Source organism: Zonotrichia leucophrys, chromosome 5, assembly GCF_028769735.1.
Source record: "Zonotrichia leucophrys gambelii isolate GWCS_2022_RI chromosome 5, RI_Zleu_2.0, whole genome shotgun sequence".
Taxonomy (NCBI): Eukaryota; Metazoa; Chordata; class Aves; order Passeriformes; family Passerellidae; genus Zonotrichia; species Zonotrichia leucophrys.
The window spans coordinates 5,776,403-5,799,797 of NC_088175.1; the positions used below are offsets into that span (position 1 = coordinate 5,776,403).

A 23,395-nucleotide genomic window follows, 5' to 3' on the forward strand; every position below is an offset into this window, starting at 1 on the left:
CCCCCTCTGAAAGTTTGGGTCTCCAGTTCCCCCTGCGCCCCATAATGTGCCACACACCCTTTGTCACACGTTGACAACGAAAATAACTTGGGGAAACAGGCTGCCCTTGTTTCTTGAGCATAAAATGCCAAAACACAAGCTTGGGACAGAACAACTTAACAAGTTAAAAGGTCTACATCTGATCATGTAGTACACAGAGCACCTACGCTAACAGTGTGCAAAAGCAGTGCAATTTTTGAAAGTGTTTACCTTGCTTTAGTCATAATTTTAATTTTTACAGCCAGAGTTTAAAAGTGATCTTGTGATATTTTAAGCCCATGACCTTTGTTTAGAGTGTATGTCACTTGTAGCAGTACCTATTTTAATGCAGGCTAAAACTTTTAGACTGAGTGGCACAAAGGTTTTGCATTGGGAGGCACATGGCTTTACTTCACAGCACTTGCTTTCTCACAAAAGGTTGTGTCAAAACGTACCTGCTGAAACTGCCACCCCCCCAGCCACCACCTACTCATGATTCAGATGTCAAAGAGGGATTTCCCCCAAGGCTGGCTGCTGTCAGGGGACTCTTCTGGGGCTGGCTTCATTCTGCCAGCCTAAGGAAAGACCCAAAGTTAGGGGTGAGCCCAGTTATCTTCCCCTACAGAAGTGGCAGAATATATGGAGTGGGGTTTTTTGTTGTTGTTAAGACTACTTAATCCACACATTGAGCTGGGTCTGCCTAGCAACAAGTTAGAGTTTTAAACTTGTATCATCCTACTTGTGTTCCCATGGCTACTGTCATGAACAGTGTGGTAGCAGCTGCACAAATCAGCACAAGGGTCCCAGGAGGGACATCTTTAAGATTCCCAGACAGAAAACAATACTGAGAAAGTACAAATGCTACACCTGGTATGCCTGCCTGCCTTCAGAGTCCTTTACTCCTCCCAGAAGCACCTACACCAGCTCCCTCCTAAGGATGGAGAGACATCAGCCAAAGGAATAGATGCACACACTGCTATCACTAAACATTTTACATTCTTTAGAACAAAAAAGCTTGGGTTACAGATGTGACACTTTTAGCTTCTCACACAGCTGTTAGCAACCTAAATGCAGAACTGCACAACTCCAGCCAACAGCACCTGCTGCATGGGGCAGTGGGCTCTCAGCACAGGGTGGGAGGAGAAAAATCCCCCCATCACCATTTACACGGGGCCAAAACTCAAACCAGTGTTACTGATGAGAACAGAGGACGAGTGAGACCCCCAAAGAAGGTGGGAAGTCAGAGGAAAGCAAAAAAACTCCTTGCATTTCAATACAAGCTGCATGTAAAGAATTGCTACAAAAACAATCCTGTTACATAGACCAAATCTCCCCAGCCCTGTCAACTCAGTTCTGCCAGACAGAAGGTGATTTCCTACTCCAGGGAGGTTTTTCTTAGTCTTTATCCATCCCCAAGCCCTGTGTAGAGCTGGAATCTCTCTGTACCCTCTCCAGGGACCAACAGGCACTGTACCTCTGCATGCAAGCCTTGTTTATCCAATCTCCTTAGAGATTTCTGAACCCAGAAGCCACAACTGCAATTACACATTTGTTATGTTGTGCTCTCACATCAGGGTTACAAAGTCTAGAAGGACACCAATTCAAGGTCATGCACACTAGTAATTATTCTCAATACCAAACTTTCAAATCAAAGTCTGTCTATGACCTAAAACCTGATAAACCAACCTGATAAAACATCCAGTCATCTAAAAGTACATGCACGAGCTATCCCAGATACCTACCAGATACCAGCTATCCCTGGTTATCCCAGACACCTACAGAGAGCAGAACTGAAAAGCTGCAATAGACAGCCACGGGGCTACTCCTCTAATGAAGACACTGCACTGCAAAAGCAAGCTCTCTCAGGTCACTATTTGTGAAATCCATCCAGGTGAAGAGCACAGAGTTAGGGGAGGGAGCAAGAAAGGTTTAATAACTTTAAGGACAAAAACTCACAACCTTAAACTCCTGCCCCTAAAAGGACAGGGGTATTTTTCCAGAGCCACACCTAGTCACACCACAGAGTACCTATGAGACCCTACTGATGTCCCCTAAACATACCTGCACAATAGAGGGACAGGGCTGAGGGGGAGAGAACAGACTAGAATTGCTTCACAAAAGGGGATTTTTGCAATTTTATCACACTACTGCAGCCTCCTCCCCCCAGAGAGGCAACATTTACCAATACTTCCTTTATGAAGTTAAAAGAGCAAGCTGCTGCATAAAGCTGAATTTTTGAAGATACTTGGAAAGGTAGGTTAAACTCTCTGGTTTAATCCCAAAATCTTACATGAGAATACAGAAAATTTACTGAGTTTGACACCTACAGTACTTAAAGCCAGGGCTCATCACAATCAGTTACATTTCAAAACAACGTGAGGAGCACAAAAGCATCCCAATTCTCCAGTATGCTGGAGAAACTTCCACTGCCTTCACTAAGGCTGAACACATCCTCTTGCACTTTCAGAAAGCACAAAGTCATCAAAACTCACATATGGAACAAAAATTAAAGCCTTGAAATTTTAAAGAAACAGACACCTAATCAAGCATTCCTTAAAAAATGCTTTTTAAGATCAAGTTTAGCTTACAAATCAACTGAACTTCAAGAACTGAACTTCAAACTGCTCTTTCAAGTTTAAACACCTAATGTGGGATTGCTCATCTTGTTACACTGCCAAGCCTAAGGCTCAAAAGACAAGGTCACCCAGGGCAGAAAGAGGTACAGACTTCAAGGAAAGGGGCATATTCTAGCTAGCCCTAAGTTCTTGTGTTTTATTTACTCTCTACACTCAGCTGCTAGTCACCATGTTTCAATCCTACCTTACACTTGGCATGGGCAAGGCAAGCAGAACCAGAACCACAACCAGAAATTGCCCTGTCCGAGGGAAGCAGGTACTAGCACTAACCACAAGTTTCTGAGGAGGCAGTTACCTCAGATTTACCCTCCTGGCACATCTTAGGAATTGCATACTGAAGTTGCAACACATTAAATACATCCATAAGTCCAGCAGAGCACTGTCATCCCCACTCCTGTGCAGGTATGTGACAGGGCTAGAGCCCACTGTAAGCCGCATTACAGAGTGTGCCTTGATCACAGAGGCAAAGATTTCCGAGCTAATTATAATGACTAATCACAGGGAGCTCTAAGCCTTCACTTGGCCAAGTCACAGACCTAACTAGGACTGAAAACAAGAGTTTTAAGAGCACCTCATTAAGCAGCAGGAACCAGCTATGAAGAACAAAGCAGTCACTCTACCTAGTATTAATTCCAGTGCAGCCATTAATACATTTGTCAGTACATGAGACAGCTATTACCTCCACATACAAACAGTGCATGTGCCAGGCAGGGAAGGAAGCCACAGGCTTTGGCTACACCGAGATTTGTTTGTTTACAACGGCATTAAGGTTTGAGAAGGATGTTCTCAGTGCTGTTTGAATAATGAGAAAGCTCCAAAGCCGTGCCTTGAAACATGTCTGAGTGGGAGCTGTGCTCACCTCTAGAGCCTCTGCACCCCTTCAGGATGAGTGAACAGGCTGGGTGAAAGGTGATTTTGGGCAATGTAGACTCACAAGCAGCCCACAGGTAGAAAAGATATGGCACCAAATCAACAGCTGTACTCCTGCTGAGGTACCAGAGGTATGGATAACAAAGTTTCCAACTTGAGCACTACTCACCTTTTTCCCCAGGATGGGTTTTAAAAACAGAGGATAAGCTGAAGCGTCAGCATCTACAAGTCAGCTTCACTCTGTAGCAGCAGGACTGCAGCCTTTCCTGCCCTGGAGATTGGACCAGCAGTATGTACCACGGACAGAAAAAGCTGAGACAGAATCTCCCACACACCAGCAGAATTGTCAGCCCAGTAAGGATACTGCAGGAGTCACCTTCCCCCTTCCCCAGGGCTGCTGGACACCAGCCTGGCCCTCTGACTGTACCTAAATTCCTGCAGTGCTGAAACAAAAACCCAAGGGTTTGGCAACAGCTTCTGGTGGAGCTCGAGGTTGAGGACGTTTTCATCTGCTCTGCACTACAGCACATTCACAGAGGCTGTGACCTCTGAGAAGGAGGGCAAGACAAATATAGCCCATGAGGAAGTATGGCACTGAGCACACTACAGCTAGGGGGAAAAGCTCCTCTTCTCCCACCAGAGTTTAAATTTTCCAGTACCTGAATTTTCCACCACCTAATTCTGAAAACACACTCTGGTTGGGCATGATGCACATCTCCTCAAACAACAGTGAAGGACCCAATGTGTGTGTGGTTTACCAAAACACCAGGCAGCCTCTGTCAGTCCAAACACCCTGGGCATTAGTACATTATGGTTTGGCATTTCTGATTAGATCAAACACCCTCTTAACTCTTCCTTCTTTTCCAAAGGGACTGTTGTGCTGAGTTCCTACCTGTTGAGTTTAAGGCACAGTCATTTCAAGAGATGAGATAGCTCTCCAGCATACCAGTATTTCCAGTTTCAGGAGTTTGGTTTTGAATTTTCCACTTGCTTAGATGGAGCTCCCAAGGTCTCACCTAAAAAGCAATCTTTTTTCCTCATCCCTTTTCATGTTTTCCGCAAAACACCATTTTTTCCACACCCACTGGGTACTCACACTACTTGCAAACTACTAAGACTGCAAGGCACAGGACTAGCTACAAAGAAGGAACCAGAAAAAGTAGGCTGGGAGCTGGATTTGTCAAGTGTAAGTCATAAGGGGCTTATAATAACCTCTTGTTAAAAGGTTACAGTCCTGACTGTGGAGGTCAATAGGTGCCTCTGCCCAGAACCCCATGAAGTAGCTGATGATACAACCTAATAAAACATGGCCTTTACAGCCACCAGAGAAATACAACAGTTCTAGGGGAATCAGACACCCAGGGGCTGTCCCAATATTGCACTTTCAATCTTTGAACCTAACTAGGCAGAGTAGGCACATTTTAACAGCCAGAGTTGGATGGATGTGTTAGCTTCCTCCCCTAGGACATGGCCAGGCCACCACTTCCACACAGTGATCAGGCACTCCAGATATATGACAGCAGTGGCAATCTAGGTTGTTTGGGTTTTTTTGGTTTTTTTTTGTTTTTTTTTTTTTTAATTTTTCTTAGACACAACAACACTGACAAGGTTTCTCACTACAGTGAAAGAAGTTGCTGGCTCCTTTCTTTTTTTCCCTTCATTTCTTGGCAATGCTGAAGCAATGTCTTGGTCACTCTGGGACTACCAAATGCAGGAGCAGACAGGGTGCAGCTACAGTGTGGACCAGAGAACAGGCTCCTCCAGGATTACTGACATTCTGGCACTGAGCACCTTCCAGCAGGCTTTTCTGAACTGAGGGGTGGAAGCACTACAGGTGCATTTCCTTCCACTATTTTCACTGTTACAGTACAAAACTAAAAAACTGGGAAGACAGCAACACTGCAAGCCAGGGACTGAAGTCTCACAGCTGACATACATCCCAAACTTGCATTTCCACAAGGTGCTGTTGAGTCAAACCTGCTTTTCCTCATCTGTTTATACTGGAAAGAGCCCCAGAAGCTGCTTTCCAAAGATGACCAGCACAACCAATGTCCAAAGGTACAAGATGTGGCTTGTATTTTTACTGCCATTGCAACAAATAAGGAAATCTAAAGTTGTAATGCTACACAGGACAAAAAAAAAAAAGTTCATCTGCCTTCAATACCAGTCAAAATTTGGGAGTAACTGTTCTCTTCAGGGAGTTATTAAACCCTCCTCAAAATTATGGAAGCTTTAATCATTAGTGAAATTCACTGGCTGTGTTAAAGTGCTCACTAATGTTTTCTTCCTCCTATTTTCACTGTTCCAATAGCATAAATTAATAAGCAACAAATAAAACAGTCAAGTACAATATCAGTGCTTCCCCATATGAAAGATTTTTATTTAGCTTTAGGATATGCAATGTTTCCTTCCACTGAGTTTTTCCATTAACAGGACATGTGGGTTTCATTTGTATGGATTAAAAGAACCATAATAGTTTGCCTTTTCAAAATCTTCCGTGTCTGTTTCAGAACTCACAAGAAATGCTGACCTACTAATATCAGCCTTTGTTTAACACACAGAATTTTGGGCTGGCAAATAATTGATTCTGAGCTCTAACAAGAGAAAAAACAGCAGGCACAATAGCAATTGTGCAATTTTTCACATCACATCTGTGAACTCAAGGCTGAACAGTGAAACATAGGTGAAGTGCAAGTTTTACTGAGTCCAGTGAGCTCTGGCACAGGATTTTCAGCCCAAGAAGTTTCACCTATTCTTTTCCCAAGCTGAATTGGCTTGTTTAATACACACATTGCCTCTGCAAAAGCCTTGCCTTTACTGCACAGCTACTCTTATTATACAAATAACAATAAAGGTGTAAGTACTGTATTATTATACAACAATAATAAAGCTGTAAGTTTTTGAGATAATAAAAGAAGTAGGATCAAGGTAGTGACAACATACTTTCCCAGAAGATGGGGAGATGGGGATAGGTCAAAAGGATGGCAACATTAACTTTGGCAAAGCACCTACAGGCTGTGCCAGCTGATGGAATAGGCCTTGCCACTGTAAAGAGACTTTCTAAAGGAGCTGTGAGTAAGAACCACCTCCTGCAGAGGATTCCAGCCACAAACATTTTTACAGTCAAAGAATCACATCAGGCCTACCTTGGCCACCGCCACAGCAAGTTTTAGCCACAAGGAATATTTTAAACTTACACTTACACCAAGGTATTTTAATTCAGAATGTAAACTTGTCATTTTCTGGTTTCTGGAACTGTCATTTTCTTTCAAGAATGAAGGAAAAGCAAAGCAGCAGCTTTGTTAACCCTTTTCCTCATACTCTGGTAAAGCAAGGGAGAGACAAGAACTTTCTATCCCTCCCCATGCCAATGAGAAGATGATGAAGTCCCTTCCCTTTCTAAACTTAGGCAACCACTGAGAACAATCTCTTCACATACAGACCACACCATGCAGTCGTGTTTTGCTCTTCTCTGACTATTTAACTCATGATACCAAGATTAACATCCCACCACTGCCTTGTTCTAGCTCTCTTTTCTCCTGCAGCTGCACAGAAAAGGATTTCAAATCTTTCAAAGCTTTCCTAATTTCACTGCTCTTTGCAGCAGCTCCCATGTGGCTGAGAAGTGAAACAAAATGAAATGCTTTCTCTGCCCCTCTGCATGGGGACAGAGGAACTCCCACGTAAAATGCTGATGTAAGAAGAAGCAGTTACAGATATACCTCAGCCAAAGGTATAACTGAACATTACGTTTAAAAAAAGAAATACACACAAGGCCTGGTCTGTGTGATTTTCCCCTCAGCACAGTCAGAGCAGCACCAGCACTCCACATTTTGCCAGCCAGCCAGAAGGTAAAAAGCCTCCACAACTCAACAATAAATAACTTTCAAGCTTTAGGATCTTTTGGTCAGCCAATCACTAAAACTTTTAGTGAGAAACAGACACAGCATCTGTGCACTCTGATAACACTATTCCATAGATTTAACTTCTGGCATTACCAGCGAGACAGGACAACTTAACAGTTTTATTCAAAAAGTATAAGTGCAGCATTTTTGGCTTATTTCGGGTTTTCTTTCTTAAAGAGGGAAACAAAAGAAACATAACAAATGAACTTAATGTAGCTTTTAGCCTTTAGGACCAAGAAGAGATGACAAAAATCACACAACAACGTGGCATTGCAAAATGATTCCTGGGTAATTCCACAACACAGGAAACAAACTCTTCCATACACAAGCAGATAGAAGTTCATTCCAAACTTCATAACTAAAAGATTTACTTTTCAGAAACATAAAAAAACCACCCAGAGGCCAGTAAAGGAGGATCTGATGTCCATTCAGGTCATCAGAAGACTGATCATTTACTTTGGGTGAGCCTGCTATGAGCTTGCTGTACACTGTGAACACAATCACCTGCTGATCCCATCTTAAGGTACTGATTACTCAGAAAAAGAATTGTTTCTTCAGATCACACACTTCCCCCTCCCTTCCACTCCACACAGCACAGAAAGCAATAACCTTTGCATAGGTCACTGTATGTGTGTAAGTTTAAACCAGAACAATGTACATCTGAGTACACAACAGAGAGGAAGCAGCTCACAATATTTCCCCCCCTCCACCTATTATGTTCAATAAATGAATTGCTCAAAAGAGCATAATTCACCAGGGTGACCATAAAGCCCAAGTACTGTTGTGATAGGTGGCTGGTAAGTCGCTGTGATGCACGTTGTGTGCTACAGAAACGCTGCGTTTGACCTACAGATTGAACACAGTGTCAACTGCTGCCTAGCTAACAGCTCCCTCCTCCTCCTCCCCCCTGTCCGCCCCCTTTTTCCTCCTGGTCAACCAAGAAATGGACCTCCCTTGTATCTTATTTTGGCAGGAAAACGAACGGGGTAAGGAGTGGGGAAAAATTATTCTGTAAATGAATACAAGTGATAGTGAACTTAAGAAAAAAAAAAATCCTCTTTGCCCTCCCCCCCGCCCTGAGATCTTAACAGTTAGGAACGGACATTTATATCTAATAATAAAAAAGGCATCCAGCATTAGTGCACAGTCTGAGGATGACCCACGATAAATCTTTTTTCCTGAGTCCACACAACAGTAACTCTCAGGATTATTCGATAAGGAGACACTGTGGCTTTCCACACCATTCTTTTTGTTTTAGTGTGAGAGGTGCGGAGGATTCAATTAAGTTTGGGCTGGGCAAAGGGACAACTCCAAACGCTAGGATCTCCAGACAGAAGGAGGGTTTTCACTAGCTACAACCTTCACTTACAAAGGAACAATACCAAAAAAGAAAAAAAGCTTGGATTTCAAACTAAAGAGGTCAACAGCCTGTCTTTCAATACACGGAGATACATCAGTACCACCGGGCTTCCAGCACCTGCCTTTCAGCACAGCTCCAATTCCTTTGTTTGCTCAAAATTTGCTTCCATACCACTTTAAATTAGCTTACAAAGAACCGAAGCAGAATAGCTGGAACGTGAAACAATTTTTTTTTTTGAGGACAGAGGCAAACAGCTTCTTAGGGAGAGAGAAAATTAAAACACAGACCTAAGTCACTTCTAAATACCTTCGAAAAAAATTATAATTATAACTTGATGTCTTTTAGTTCCACCCCTATCACTGAAACCACAGAAACACGAGTTCATGAGAGGACGGAACAAAAAAAAGAAAGAAAGAAAAACAAACCAAAAAAAAATCCGAACAAAAGGGGAAAAAAGGAAAAAGAAAGAAAGAAGAAGAAGAAGAAAAAAACCCACCCAACTGCCATCTCCTGCCTCCTCCAGCCCTGCCAGCTTCCCTGTTCCTCCCTGCCTGCAAAGCGCCCTCTGGAAAGCATCGAGACTTCTTTTATCAACCGTGTGCGCTGGGAAGGGGGGAGGACGGGGGGTCCTTGTTCTTGCTCTGGCTGTTTCAGAGTGCAATTAGGGGCAGATTATTTTTGGACCCGATGCGCGGAACCCGGGGGGAGGGGGTTGGGGGGGGTCGTACCCCACTCATCGGGGGGCGGAGGGTCCAAAGCGCTGGATGAGGGGGAGGAGTTGCCCCCCTTAAAACATAATAAAGACTTACCGGGGTCGAAATCAGGGACCACCGCCTGGTACTGCGGCCCGACCCTCATTCCGCCGCCAGCTGAGGGAGGCAGAGGGAGAAGCGTTACCCGCGTGGGCCCGAGCGGCCCCTAGAACCAACCCCCCCAAAAAACGCACCCCGCACCCGCTCCTCACCGTGCTCCTCATCGCTGGACGAGCCCGAGCTCCCCTCCTCCCAGGAGTTCACGCTGCTGTTGCCGTTGGGGGCGGCGGATAAACTTTTGCTGCCGCCGTTGTTGTTATTATTCGCCCCGGCGGCGTTCTGGTTCCTGCCCCGCCGTTTCCCCGAGACCTCCGGGCCCTTCTCGATCATGGCTGGCATTTAGGGGAGGAAGGGGAGGGGGGGTGTGGAGAAGAAGGGAAGGGAGGGGGGAGAAGATCAGAGTTTAAAAACTGCGGGGGGGGGGGCTGTGGGAGGCGCCAAGGGCGGGCGGGAGCCGGGGCGGGCCGGGCCGGTGCGCGGCGGTGGCGGCGCTGCTACATCCCCCACCGCGATCGCCCCGAACTTTGAGGCTCATCCCAGCCCTGCGCTGGGACTCCGCTCAACCTGCGCTGCTGCCCGCGGCCAGCCCCGCCTCCCCTCGCTCCTGCCCCTTCCAATTGGCCAAACCTACATTTTGGGAGGCCATCCCGCCCGCCCATTGGCCGGCGCCGCCTGTCCATCGCGGCGGCTCGGCGCTTCCGTTCGCTGGGCGCGGTGGAGGCGGATCGCGGGCCGTGTGTGTGCGGGCTCCGCGATCTCTCCGCGATCTCTCCGCCCAGCGATACCTCTGCTCCGCGCTCCTCGGCTGCGAGCGGAGCGGAGCGGGAGGCGGGGCCGCACCCCCCGCCGGGGAGCCCCTCCCCGGCTGCTCCCCCTGCTCGGCCCCGGTTCCGCCGCCCCGCCGGGAACTCGGACCCTGGAGGAGCGTGGCGAGGGACTACTTTGCCCCCCCACCCGCCTCCCCAGTGGCGGAAGGTTACGGCGTAGTTTGAATGAGATTCCATACAAAGCTCAGTTGCCCGCGGGGAGCTGAGCCTGGCAGGGTTGGGGTCTGTGCTTGCTCTGCTCGGGACGGCTCCCGCCGGCAGCAGCTGCCAGAGTCCCGCGAGGGGACGAGGGTCCCGGCGGCCAGCAGTGCTTTGAGGAGAGCAGGGGCGCAGCCCCACCGAAGCGGCGCCGAGAGTGCGGGACAGCGCCAGGTCGGAGAGAGCCGGGCAGCCGCGGCAGCCAGCCGGGGAGCGGCACCGCACGCACGGGTCCGCGGCGCTGCCCCGCCAGCCGGGCGCTGCCAGCCGCCCCCTCACCCTCGCCCCGGGCGCCGCCCCGGGTCCGCCCAAGTAACTCCGTGGCTCCCCCTCGGCCCCTTGTGCCGAGCCGGATCCGCTCCCGCAGTCCCGGCGGATCCCGCTCCCCACGCGGCCCCGGGGCGGAGCCGGCCCCGAGCCCTCCCGGGGGGCGGCCGCGTCCCACGCTCTGTGCCTTCCCCGCCGTGACCCGGCTGCGGGCCGAGCTGCGGAACAAAAGCGGCGGCGGCGCCGCGTTCCCGTCCCTCGGCACACGAGGCTCCCGCACGGCGTGGGGGAGAACTGCTGGGGGGAAAGGGGGCGTCCAGCCCCGCCGTGGCTAAAATGGGCAACCGAAGGCTGTCCAGACCGCACGCTGTTATTTGCGAGTTGAACTGTACATCAGGCTGAGGCAGCACAATGCACGGTCATGGAAAGCAGCCTGTGGGGTGTGTCTGCTATTTTCATTCAAATTAACTTCTGTAGCAAGTTTTTTTTTTTTTATTGGCCCGAGCAATTAAAAGTGCCATTTGACTAGCAGCGGTTATCTCGTATCAGCCAAACTGTCCCCAGCCACTCCCCGCCTCCCTCTGCCATTTTAATCCAAGTGAATTTGCACAGGGGGAGGGGGAAAGAGCTGCCAGGGGAGAGCCATCGTCTCCAGCCTGGCCTTACCATTCCTTCTCTATCTTGTGCCTAAGATTATCAAATTATTTCACTTCCAGGGAGTAGTTTGGAAAGGGTCCTTAATATTCACGCACTATTCTTCTCCATTAAAATTAAGAAAAGAAATACCTTGTTGAGGTGTGTGGTAGTTTGCTTCAGCATACTGTGGTCTTTACAGTATCTCCTTTCCCATCTTCACTCGGTATGTGTGTTGTGTGTACTTGCTGATATGAAGTCAGTTTCCTTTGTTTACACATGCATGTACCTGTATTTATTCACCCCAGTTATTTACCACTGAAAAAATAAGCTTATTTCCACTACATAAAAGTAAGTACATCTATAAAAAGAACTTTTTCTAGCTCACAAAACTAAAATTTATTATGCTGGCTGTAGATCCCACACTCTTTTAAAATACCAGTTCTAAATTAGGGGAGTAATTAGTGATGCTCTTAAACCCCAGCACTGACAGCCACAAATATTTCCCATTGCAAAGTGTATTAGTTCTGTAGTAGAGAATACATTGTCATGATAGACAGGAATGCAAACATGGCTGAGTCTTCATTATCCTTCTCCTCTGTATTTGAGGATTTCTACTCCAGAAATGCAAGGGCAGGAAGGGAACATCTGATCTTTCATTTTAAAATGAGCTTTGAAGATCCCAGTACTGAAAAGGGGGGAAAAAAAGAAGTTCACCAAAGACTTAGGCTGAAACATACCTGAACCTGAACTTGAACTTGAACCTGAGACCACAGATGACATTTGGAAACGTGTGTACAGCCTAGGCTGAGACACACACGTGTGCACAGTTTTGCAAATCTGGGCCTAATTTTGGTCTTCCTTCACTTCCTCTTCCTCCCTCCCTCCTCCTCTCTTCGTGGCCATTACCCACTTAGGCCCCAGGACTAAAACCTTAAGTCAGTCATCTCAATTATTTACAACACAATTTCCCTCGCTTGAACTGTTGAGACTGCGGGCCCTTCTCCGCGGTGTGCCGGTCCCGAGCCTGTCCCGAGCCTGTCCCGAGCCTGTCCGCAGCCCCTCCCGCAGCGGGCTCAGCAGCTCCATCCTGTCCCACGGGCTGGGAAGCAGCACAATCCCTACTCCCAGCTCTTGGGGGATGCCAGCCCTGCCCGAGCCGTGCCCCAGGCCAGCCGGGCATGTTCTGCCCCCCCTGTCCTCCTGCCAGGCTGCTCCTTGGCCCCAGCAGGCGATAAGCGGCAGCAGCAGCAGCTCTGTGCCTCTCCCTGGCTGACAAGGGCTGCGTGTGTGCCCTGTGCATGCGTCTGCCCTGGGCATGTGTGTCTGCCCTGTGCATGTGTGTGCGCCCTGTGCATGTGTGTGTGCCCTGTGCGTGTGTGTGTGCGCCCTGTGCATGTGTGTGCCCTGTGCATGTGTGTGTGTGTGTGCATGCATTTGTGTGCCCTATGCATGTGTGTGTGTGCCCTGTGTGTGTGTGCATGCATGTGTGTGTGCATGCGTGTGCCCTGTGCATGCATGTCTGCCCTGTGCATGTGTGTGTGCCCTATGTGTGTGTGCCCTGTGTGTGTGTATGTGCACGCATGTGTGTGCCCTGTGCATGTGTGTGTGCCATGTGTGTGCGTGTGTTCCCTGTGCATGTGTGTGTGCCCTGTGGATGTGTGTGTGCCGTGTGCATCTGTGCATGTGTGTGTGCCCTGTGCATGTGTGTGTGCCCTGTGTGTGTGCCATGTGTGTGTGTGTGCCGTGTGTGTGTGTGTGCCGTGTGTATGTGTGCTCTGTGTGTGTGCCCTGTGTGTCTGTGCCATGTGTGTGTGCTCTGTGTGTGTGCTCTGTGTGTGTGCCCTGTGTGAGTGTGTGTGCTCTGTGCATGTGTGTGTGTACCGTGTGTGTGTGTGTGCCCTGTGTGTCCCCAGAACAGGAAGTCTCCGCATTGTCACCGTCACAGCCCGTCTGCACCTGTCACAGCTGTTGTCCCAGGCCAGCAACACCCTCTTCATCCACAGCAGGGCTGCTCTTCATTTTCCAGCCTTTCTGCAGAAATTCATGAGCCTGAATATAACATCTCTGATGCTGATGGAGCTTTTTGTTTCTAACCATTGAGAAAATTCTTCCTGTTTGTTTCTGCTTTCTGAACAGTGGTGTTGGGTTTCTTTATGCTTAAGCTAAAAGCCTGAATTTTTGGGAGTGTCCCAAAGGAGCACAACAGATTTTGGTGTTGTTCTTGAAGGGAACTTTGAAAAATTGTTTTCTGGCCATAAAGAAAACTCTTTGAAGAGTGTAGGCAATGTGTACACAGAGACTGTACACAAAGTACAGTACTATGGGGGTTTTTTTAGCAGCAACAGTGAATACACTTTATGCAGCCTCTAACTCCAAAAGAGCAACAAATTATCCTCTGTCTCACAGCACTTGCTCTGGAGAAAACCTGTGTTAACACTTCATTATTTTTAAGTTCTGCAAAGTGGGACAGATGAGGAGGAAACCCTTTGAACACTAAGAGAGCCTCTGGTAGGTACAGGGTCTTGTTTACCTGGATCAAAACTTCATTTAGACATATCAGGCCAGGATCCCACACATGACTGCACACACCTGTATGTCCTGCTCAGGCTCCTCAAGAGGAATTTCGTGTATGATCTGCAGCAGACTCAGTTATGTAAAGCAGGGATTGTATCTTCCTTGCATCTGAGCTTGGCTGCAACTTCTGGACAATACTGTAATGTAGTGGTTAACCTGCTCACCTGTTTAGACAACAGAGGAAAAAGAGTGGAAAAAAAAGTCTCTTCCTTATGAAGACAGTGTCACTGTTGTGCATATACTGTGGCCTAACAGGTTGGACCAGCCAGGACCGTCATATTAAAAAATTTCTTGAAATTTGTTTCTCTTTGTTAAGGGGAAAGCACCTCTCTTTGCCAATTTTTAAAGGAAAACTTTTCTTATTGTCATTAACCCTGTGAGTCCCAGAAATAAAATACAGATGGAAGTAGAAATGCAGCCAGGACGCCCAACAACTGAGCAACTTTTATTCCCTGGATGAAAAGAAGAGTATCTTCTGCCTCATTTTTGGCCTCCTTCCTGGCCAGTGGAGTGTTTCAAGCCTTTCCCCAGGACAGCAATGCTTAAGAGTGTCCTTGGGGCTGCTAGCTCTTGCAACAAAGGGTTAGGAGAGTTAAAACCCTTCCCATTAGCTGGAGTTGTAGGCAGCAGCTCTCTCACCTCCTTCCTAATGTTTTTTCCTTGAAAACAGATGCACTAAAAATGCTTACCCCAGTGAGAATGTTCCTGTGTGTTTACACAAGTATATATGTATGTATGTATATACATGTAGCTGGTTACCAGTAGTAAAAGGACAATTAATCATGCTCTAGACTGACTGTTTTTAATACTCAGAGGCTATTAATCAGGAAACTGTTACCCTTTGAACAAGATGTTTATACAGTCAACACTATGGGTTGTTTTCTTTCCCCTGGTGCTAAGCTGCCTGCAAATGCAGAGAGAAAATCGGGTTTATTATCTCTTGCTTTAGAACTTGGTGCTCCAAGTTTGACAACAATTTTGGCTGGAATTTGGAAGGAATGCACATGAGATGATGCCAGGTTCTCTTAGGTTTCAAGGGGACTTGGGTGTTCAACCCTCAAATCTCTGGAAGCATTTATGTGCCTAAAAGACATAAACAGGCGTGATATGCAAGTTTCAAAAGCACCTCCTTTTGCTGAAAAAAAAAAAAAAACCCAAGGGGAATCTAATTTCATTTTAATGTGACTAAAAGACTTTTAAAATCTCTCCCTAAATCTCTTGCGGGCCTTTGGAAATTTGTCCTTGGAGCCTTTCAGCCTAAAAGTTGCTTTTAGAGAAGGAATTATATAGTAAATTTTAATCCAAACTTTTATTTCCCACTGGAGAGAATGGCTCATATCCTGTAGTGAGTGGGAGGCCAGTGGAAAAAATCGAGGGGGGAAACTGTGGTGGGAGTGAGAGGGTGCAGAGGTGGGGCTGGATCAGCAGTGGGAGGCAGGAAAGGGCTGCTGGCAGCTGCAGGGTGAGCATGGCAGGAGCAGGGGAGCCACTGCAGCTGAGGAAACACTGTCTTGGCCTGGAGCAAGCCAGAGGGGAGTCACTAAGGGATGACCTGGGAGGAAGGAGAGGATGACACTGAAATCCTGCACAGGCAGGGGCTGGCGATGCCAGGAGAGCAGTGGGATGAGAGCACAGGACAATCTTGTGGGCAGAGCTGCAGAGAACTCCCTGTCTGTCCCCAGCAAAGCATGGACGCAGCCCTCAGTGGGGTTTTCAGCATTTGTGCTAGGAGATATTTCACAGCTTGTGAAGCTGATGGGAACAGGAGTCACCCATCTGTACATGCTACTGCGACCATCCCCTTTGGGGAGTTTTGGCTCCTTTTTGGCAGGGGCATACAGCTTTCCCTGACACTCTGTTTCCCTCACAGGACTCCACTTCCTTCCTTTCCTCCTGGGAGCTCCTCTCAGTGAATTAAACCCGAAGCTGTTGAGGAGCCCTGTTGCCCCTCAGCTGCCCAGCCAGCAGTGCTCCAGGGCTGGGCACCCTTGGCTGGCAGCACCCAGAGCGGGCAGCTCCTCTCTGTCCCCCACCCTGCACCTCCCATCAGCCCTGGGGAAGAGCTCAGGAGGAGAAAATGGGAAATCACAGCAGGGAGGGGAGGTGAGACAGGCCCTGCTGGTATTAACCCCTCCATAGCTGGTGCCTTCTCCCAAAAAACAAACCTTGAGTGAGGTGGGACAGGCATCTTCCCCTCTCTGAGGATGAGGCATGCAGCAAAATCAGAGTAGAAAGCCTCAGACAGCTGATGGGTTTGCTTCACTCAGTTCTGTGCTTAAGTTAATCTCCATATCTGATGAGAAACACACTGTGTGAAGAGATTCATCACTCCTTAAAAAAACATATGGGGGAAAAAAATTTCCTTTTAGGGAGCCACTTAATCGTAGGGATGATTGCAGTTAACACAGCACTTAACCTGGGAATATGCCACTCTTTTTATAGACTTCCATTTCACTTGTCTCTGGGGCAGCCAGTGAGCAGTGCTAGTCTGTGAAGGGAGATGGAATTGCAGGGGACAGCTGCCATCATTTTTAGGGTGTCTGAGAGTCAAATAACATAATTCTTCTCACAGGAGATTTTGAACAAGAAATGCACACAATCCCTTCAGAGAGCTCTCTGTTGCAAGACCTAGTGGGACAAGAATTGAGGTTTAACAGCGGATACCCATTGTAAGAGCTTTGCAAGGAATACAATCCCTTGCATTTCAGTGTTTAAATCAACCTTTTTTTTTTAATTGAGCGAGGGAAGCAGTTCTCCCCGGGAGCTCGTGCAGTACTGTGCATGAGTTACCTTTGAAGGACTCTGCTATGTCAAGGATAACAAACTATGAGAAACACTGCCCAGATCCAGCAGAAAAACTCCTCTACACCAGCCCCTCCATGGTGGCAGCTTTACAGTGGCCCATGTCACTGCAGTCCAGGGTGGGAGCAGTAAAGACTGCCCAGAGGGAGGTGTCCCAGAGAGAGGTGTCCCAGAGAGAGGTGTCCCACCTTTGCCCCATGTCAGGCAGCCCCCCCTGCACTCTCCCACGGAGGTGCTGGTGCCCCGGGCTCTGAGCTCAGCAAAGTCCCTCAGCCAGGTGGTCTCCTGCCTCCCTGGGAGACCTCCATGTGTCTTGCTGCTATCCTGGTAATCCCAGCAATGGCGACGAGAAGTCCAGCTGAGAGGCAGCTGCTTACTCCTGAAATCATACCAAAAAATCCCTGCATTGGCTTTCTGCCAACACAGCCCCCTTTACTCCACCACTCAGCCAATCTCTTCCCATGACACAGGGGATTCTAGGGAAATGCAGCCAGGGCTGTCCTACAGGGCCTCTGAGCACTGGCATTCCCAGGGGAAAGGGAACTATTAGAATTAATCTGAAACTCCCTTCAGAACTCATAGTTGTCATAGGTCCAAGCAAGCTGTTGTAACAGAGTAAAAATGTACAGGTTGGTATGTCCATACATGCATATGAAAGTGAAGAAAATCATCTTATTCATTGCTCTGCTGAAGTCTCTCGAAATTCCCTTTGTTGTGAAACCAGCAGAAGGATCAGGCCCAGCTTCTGTGAACACATCCCTAAGGCAGCACAGCACAGGACTCTAGTGCCAGCTTTTGATTGTACACTCTCTCTTCATTCAACCTAAATATAATCTGGAAATGTCAAATGCTAGTGATCTCAGAGGAAGGAGAGAGAAATACAGGTTAGTTCCTTACTGGTATTTGTATAAAGAAAACCCTCAACACATGAAAACCCAGAAAAGAAATTTTAAAAAATCAGTGGAATCTCTCTGTTTGATGTCAAGTGAGGCACTATTCATGAACCAAAAGAAAAAATTTCTAAAAACCATGACCTAGTACCTCTTAAAATCACAATTTAAAAAAAAACAAATAAAAGCTACATTCCTATCTGCCCCAGGCTTTCCCCTTATTAAGCATGGAACACACCAAATACAGATTCATTTCCCCTGCCCAGCAGCATTGAGCACAGGAGATGGATGGTTTTTCATTGGTACCCTCTTACAGCCACTGCCCCTCTGGGATTCCTCTGATGACACCAGAAATGTTGCACCAAACCCAGATATCAGACCAAATCTTTATTCTGTGGTCTTCCTCTTCTCAGTTAGATTGGTGTAAATCAAAGGTTTAAACTGATCCTAACCTGTTCAGTGGCACTGGAAGACTCTGGATTAATATCAAGCAAAGGCATCTGTCTCCTGCTGTTTCTGTGCCTGTGGTATCAATAGTGATTTTGAAAATTATTATTTCTATACAGTCTGTAATGACTTAGAAGGAACAGTTACAGCCTGTTGTGCAAATGTGAATAATACTTGCTTTTTAAAAATGTGGATTTTTCATACGACAGGAACTAATGGCCCTTTCAGAGCAGTTATGGTCTATCTTGTCAATTTGGTTTCTATTCATGCATGCTAAGTGAATTTTTATAGCTAAACTTGGAGTCCTTAAAAAGGGGCCTTATACTGGAAATGCAGATGTGACTTACTGTGAGTTGTGCTAGGAGATCATCCCTGCCCCTGGGGAGCCAGAGCCAGTAATCAGAATTCCCTTTTCCTGTGCACATAACACGACTTGCAGGCACTCTTTCATCTGCACTGAGGCAGGAAGGAGAGGCAGAATTAGGCCCTCATTACAATAATGTTTCTCACACTTTCTCCAGCTACTCTCTGCAGGCATTAGTAAGGGGGGCCTGGCTGCCAGAAATGCTGAAAACCTACATCTCCAGTTAAAAGAAACCAGAGAGCAGGGTGCTCAGTGGATCTGAAAAATCAGAGCCACAGAGCTTTAAACAAATGCTTTTATGCTCTTAAAAATATAAATATACAGACTCACCTTAACTTTACTCTCTACTGTGAGTGCTTTGTGGAAAGGAAATTGTGTATTTTCTAGACTGATTTCTCTTACAGCTTCACTGTAAACTGAACTGCGTCCATACATCAATATATTTACCTGTCTGCTTCACAGCTGGAAAGAAAATGAAGCCATCTCAATCACCTTCACATTCAGCAAAAGAGAAATCTGATTTTTTTTCCTCACTCAATGCCAATTAAAAAGCAAAATGTGGATAATCTGATCTCCACTAAATATTCCAATCCCCTCCATAGCACAGAGTGGATATACCTCTATCCTCAGTGGCAACCTGAACCTTTTCTAAGATTGGGAAAAGCAAAAGAACAGAGACTGTACAGTCTTATTACTTATTTATTTAAAATGTTGTAGCCGTGCCTCCCTTCATCTCTTGGCTCCTTACCCAAAACCTGTGTAATGAGCAACATCACAGGGCCTGACTCCAGCAGACACGACACCTCCACTAAAATGAATGCGTTTATACTGATTTATGGCAGCCAAGGAGCACATCCAGGCAATACCCACCTCTCCAGAAAAAGGCACACCTCTGACAATGTCTTCCCAAGGTATTTCTCACAGATCCGATGCCTTGTGGAGTGGGAGCCGTCCCCAGCCCAGCTCCTAATCCTGTCTCCATTGCTGCGCCGAGGGCTGAACCACCTTGTCCTGCTGGTGGAGGCTCTCCCCTGGAAAGGCACGGAGCCAAAGCTGGCATGAACTGATCAGATATGTACAAAGGGAAATCTTGACAGCATCTGTGAACAGAGTTTAAGAGAAAGGAACAAAATAATACCACATATGTTAACAGATTGAAATGGTAGCTATGGTGACCACGGACAGACAAAGAACAAACCATTTTGACTGAATTCAGCCAATTCTTTCCGACAACAAACTGCAAGTATAAAGCAAACTTTTAAAAATCCCTAATGAAATCATTATACCAAATCCATTCAGCTCTGTTTGGCTTGTTTGCTTTCTAAATTTCCATTGCAGCTATTACATTAAACCTATTAATCATTGATGTAGTAAAATAATTTCCACCAACTAAAAATGGGGATTTTCTCACCGTAAAAAAAAAAAAAAAGGAAAAAAAAAATTAATTGATTGCATTTTCAAGGAAAAAATTAAAAGCAAGGAATAGTTATTGTAAAATGGCAGACATTCATAATTCAGGGCATTTTCTTGTGCATGAGAGAGTGTCTGGGTTTTGTAGAATATGGGCTTGTTTATAAAAGTTGGATTACTTTGCCCATCCTGATATGCGTTGTAGCTATGAAAAATGACTGTCCTGTTTATTGTGTATCACAGTGTCAAATCTCTCAGTGTCTCTTTCCCCCAGTGTGCCACGGAGCTGGAGCTCTCCCATTGAGGGCTGGCCAGTTGTGCCTAAGGGAACTGAGCTGAGGACAACGTGGGAGAGCCAGAGCTGAGCTATGGAGGAGCAGAAGAGCTGCCTGCTAAGAGCCAGCAGCAAACAGGCAGGCAGGAGATGGGGAGGGTTACTGCAGAGCCAGCACAGCATGAGGCTGCTCCAATGCTGTGCAGCTGCTCCTTTGCTTGCAAACTCCCCCCAGGAGGCTGGCAGGGACCAGAGGAGCCCCCTCAGTGAATGTCAGGGTGGAGGCTCCAGCACATGGCCGGCTGTGGAGCATCCAGGCACACCTCCATGGAGACCCCAGTGCCTGCTTGGTTTCAGTCTGGAGACTGCTCCAGCACCCCTGAAACAGGAGGTGCTGCCCCTCTTCCCTGTCCCTGACCCCAGCTGCGCTCACTGGGGAAAATCTCAGAGCACAACACAAAATCTTACTTCTAACCTGTGGCAAAGCTGCTGTCATTTCCCTGGCTGAGGGCTTAATATTTAACTCCGTGTGCTCGGTCCCTTTATGGACTGCACAGTTCCTAACAATATGAATTTGCACTGTAGCTGTGCTTTTGATGTTCCAGGAGCAGTAACTTCAGCTTTCTGCAGTGCACAGACACTCTCAACTCCACTCTCACATTTCCATCTGCACAAGCTCATCGTTCTTTAAAGAACAAAACAAACCTAAAAAGCAAACTCACACGAAGTGCCCACCATTCTAACGCTGCTCTCTTTTATCTGTGTGCTGACAGAGGCTCTGGCTCAGCCTTCTGCCAATTAAATTAAGCTCCCAGCTATGCCATCGCTGCCTGCGTGACCATGGGCACTTTCCCCAGCTGCCTCTGCAGCAGGACTGGGTTTATGGCCTTTCCTCTGCTGAGCCTGGCCCTTCCCTGTGCTCTCCACCCACACTCTTGGCTTTCGCTCTTGCCAGCGCCCAGGGCAGGTCCTTGGGGACTGGGCTGGCTCTGTAGGGTCCCTGGAGAGCAGAGCTGAGCCAGGATGAGCACATGAGGGAGGAGAGCTGAGCCAGGGTGAATACATGAGGGAGAGCAGGGCTGAACCAAGGTGAGCACATGTGGGATAGCAGGGATGAGCCAGGGTGAGCACATGTGGGATAGCAGGGCTGAATCAAGGTGAGCACAGGTGGGATAGCAGGGCTGAACCAAGGTGAGCACATGAGGGAGAGGAGAGCTGAACCAGGGTGAGCACATTTGGGATAGCAGGGATGAGCCAAGGTGAGCACAGGTGGGATAGCAGGGCTGAATCAAGGTGAGCACATGTGGGATAGCAGGGCTGAGCCAGAGTGAGGACATTTGGGATAGCAGGGATGAGCCAAGGTGAGCACATGTGAGAGAACAGAGCTGAGCCAGGGTGAGCACATGTGGGAGAGCAGAGCTGAACCAAGGTGAGCACATGTGGGAGAGCAGGGCTGAACCAAGGTGAGCACATGTGGGATAGCAGGGCTGAACCAAGGTGAGCACATGTGGGAGAGCAGGGCTGAATCAAGGTGAGCACATGTGGGAGAGCAGGGATGAGCCAAGGTGAGCACATGTGCTCCTGTGCTTTGTACAGGGACACAGGGCAATCTGTTCCATCCTGCACAGCCTCACCTCTCAAGACATTTGCTTTTGCTGCACCTTAAGTGTGGCAAGGAGAACATGGAGGGGGGGAAGAGGGGAAGAAATAAGCATGTTTTCTTTCTGTATTGCCGGCAAACCGTAAAGAAACAGTTACTTTAATTTTATGTGCAGTAAACCCTCACTAGATGGCTCCTTACAGCAAGTAAATATATTCCCCACAGAAGGAACGCTGCTGTGGCAGTCTGTGTGAGAGCAGAGACAGCGTGCTGCTGGCTGGGCTGTGTGGCTGGCAGAGTGCTTTGCATGGAGAAGCAGGATATAACACGGGGGTGTGGGTGAGCAAGGGAGCGCTCACACGAATTACGAATGACACCACTCTGCCTGTCATGAACTGTGAGTCACATGGGCACCGGTGTCTCAGGCACATCAAAAATGCAACTTGCCCTTTTCTACAGGTTTTTCTTTGAATTTGTTTCACATTCAACTCTCTAATTCAGAACGCAGAACTGGGCTGTGGTCAAGGGTACCAGCAGTGGAGATCCTGCAGCAGAAACAGCTGATCCCAACGGCCAAGGTAACAGATGGTATTGAAGCTGAACCCCCTAATGTCATGTAATCACTCCTAAAAAAAATAAGCAATGCTTGCTTCTGAAATGCCCCCCCATTACCATCACGAGAACATGTTATTTATAATGTGTGTATTGGCAGGATGTTCTGGGCAGAAGAGCAAAAAGAAATGAGCTGTCATCTGCAGTTAACCTCTCATTCATACATCACTGTGTGCTTTCAGTGGTTCAAGGTTATGCAAGTTGATTGTGCCCTCATTAACGAGCAGTGTTAATTGGTGTCTATCCTGCATTGAGATAAACATGTATATTATGTGTTAAAAGTACTGCAGGCTGTGAAGCAGCTGTATGGTATACAAATGTATAGGTCCCTACATAGGAAGCTGCAGGGAGAGGCTGTGAAATGCTAGGACTGATTTAAATCCACCAGCGACTCCAGTCTGTGCAGCCCACGTCCCTGCAAGACAGCCTGGTGCTGGCTCGAGGGCCAAGTGACTTCTGCTGGCAGAACTCTGTCACTGTGTGTGCCCCCAGCTCCCCTCTCTGGCTCTTGCTGCAGCCCTGAGCACGCTGCCTGCAGCCCACTGTTCAAGGTGAATTAGCAGTGATTTTAGTTTCCCTTAAGCCCCAAGGCTGTAACCTCTGGCCATGAGCAGCTCATGGGTGGTTTGACCACCAGTGCACCAGGGCAAACAGACACAGAGGAAGGTGCTGTCCATCTCCACATAAACTGCCCCTGCTCAGGAGTCAGATGCAGTGGAGCCAGGTCAGCTCCTGGTCTCTGTGTCAGCAGCCCTTAGGGCTTTATCTGGCCTCTTTTCTCTCACATTTCCCTCTGCTCATGTGCTGGCATGGTGCAAACTCAAACTGAGCTCATGCACACAGTCTCACCTGTCCCGGTGAGGGACAAAAACAAGGTTTGACATTGTGTCAAT

The 23,395-nt window shown here is 47.5% G+C and overlaps 1 protein-coding gene across 2 annotated transcripts in view; it reads right to left on the minus strand.

Annotated features, from left to right (window-relative positions):
• RCOR1 (REST corepressor 1) overlaps nucleotides 1-10,289 on the minus strand; it is an 82,920-nt gene extending 72,631 nt beyond the window's left edge. Inside the window, exons 1-3 of one of the 2 annotated variants that reach the window (XM_064713579.1) lie at nucleotides 10,233-10,289; nucleotides 9,754-9,933; nucleotides 9,599-9,658 (exon numbers count right to left, since the gene is read on the minus strand). In XM_064713579.1, the coding sequence (XP_064569649.1) occupies nucleotides 9,599-9,658; nucleotides 9,754-9,933; nucleotides 10,233-10,281 (289 nt within the window). In that variant the 5' untranslated portion in view covers nucleotides 10,282-10,289. Of the gene's footprint in view, nucleotides 1-9,598; nucleotides 9,659-9,753; nucleotides 10,147-10,232 lie in introns of those variants that run through there. The other variant, XM_064713580.1, reaches the window with a different exon arrangement.
• Nucleotides 10,290-23,395: the final 13,106 nt, after the last annotated feature.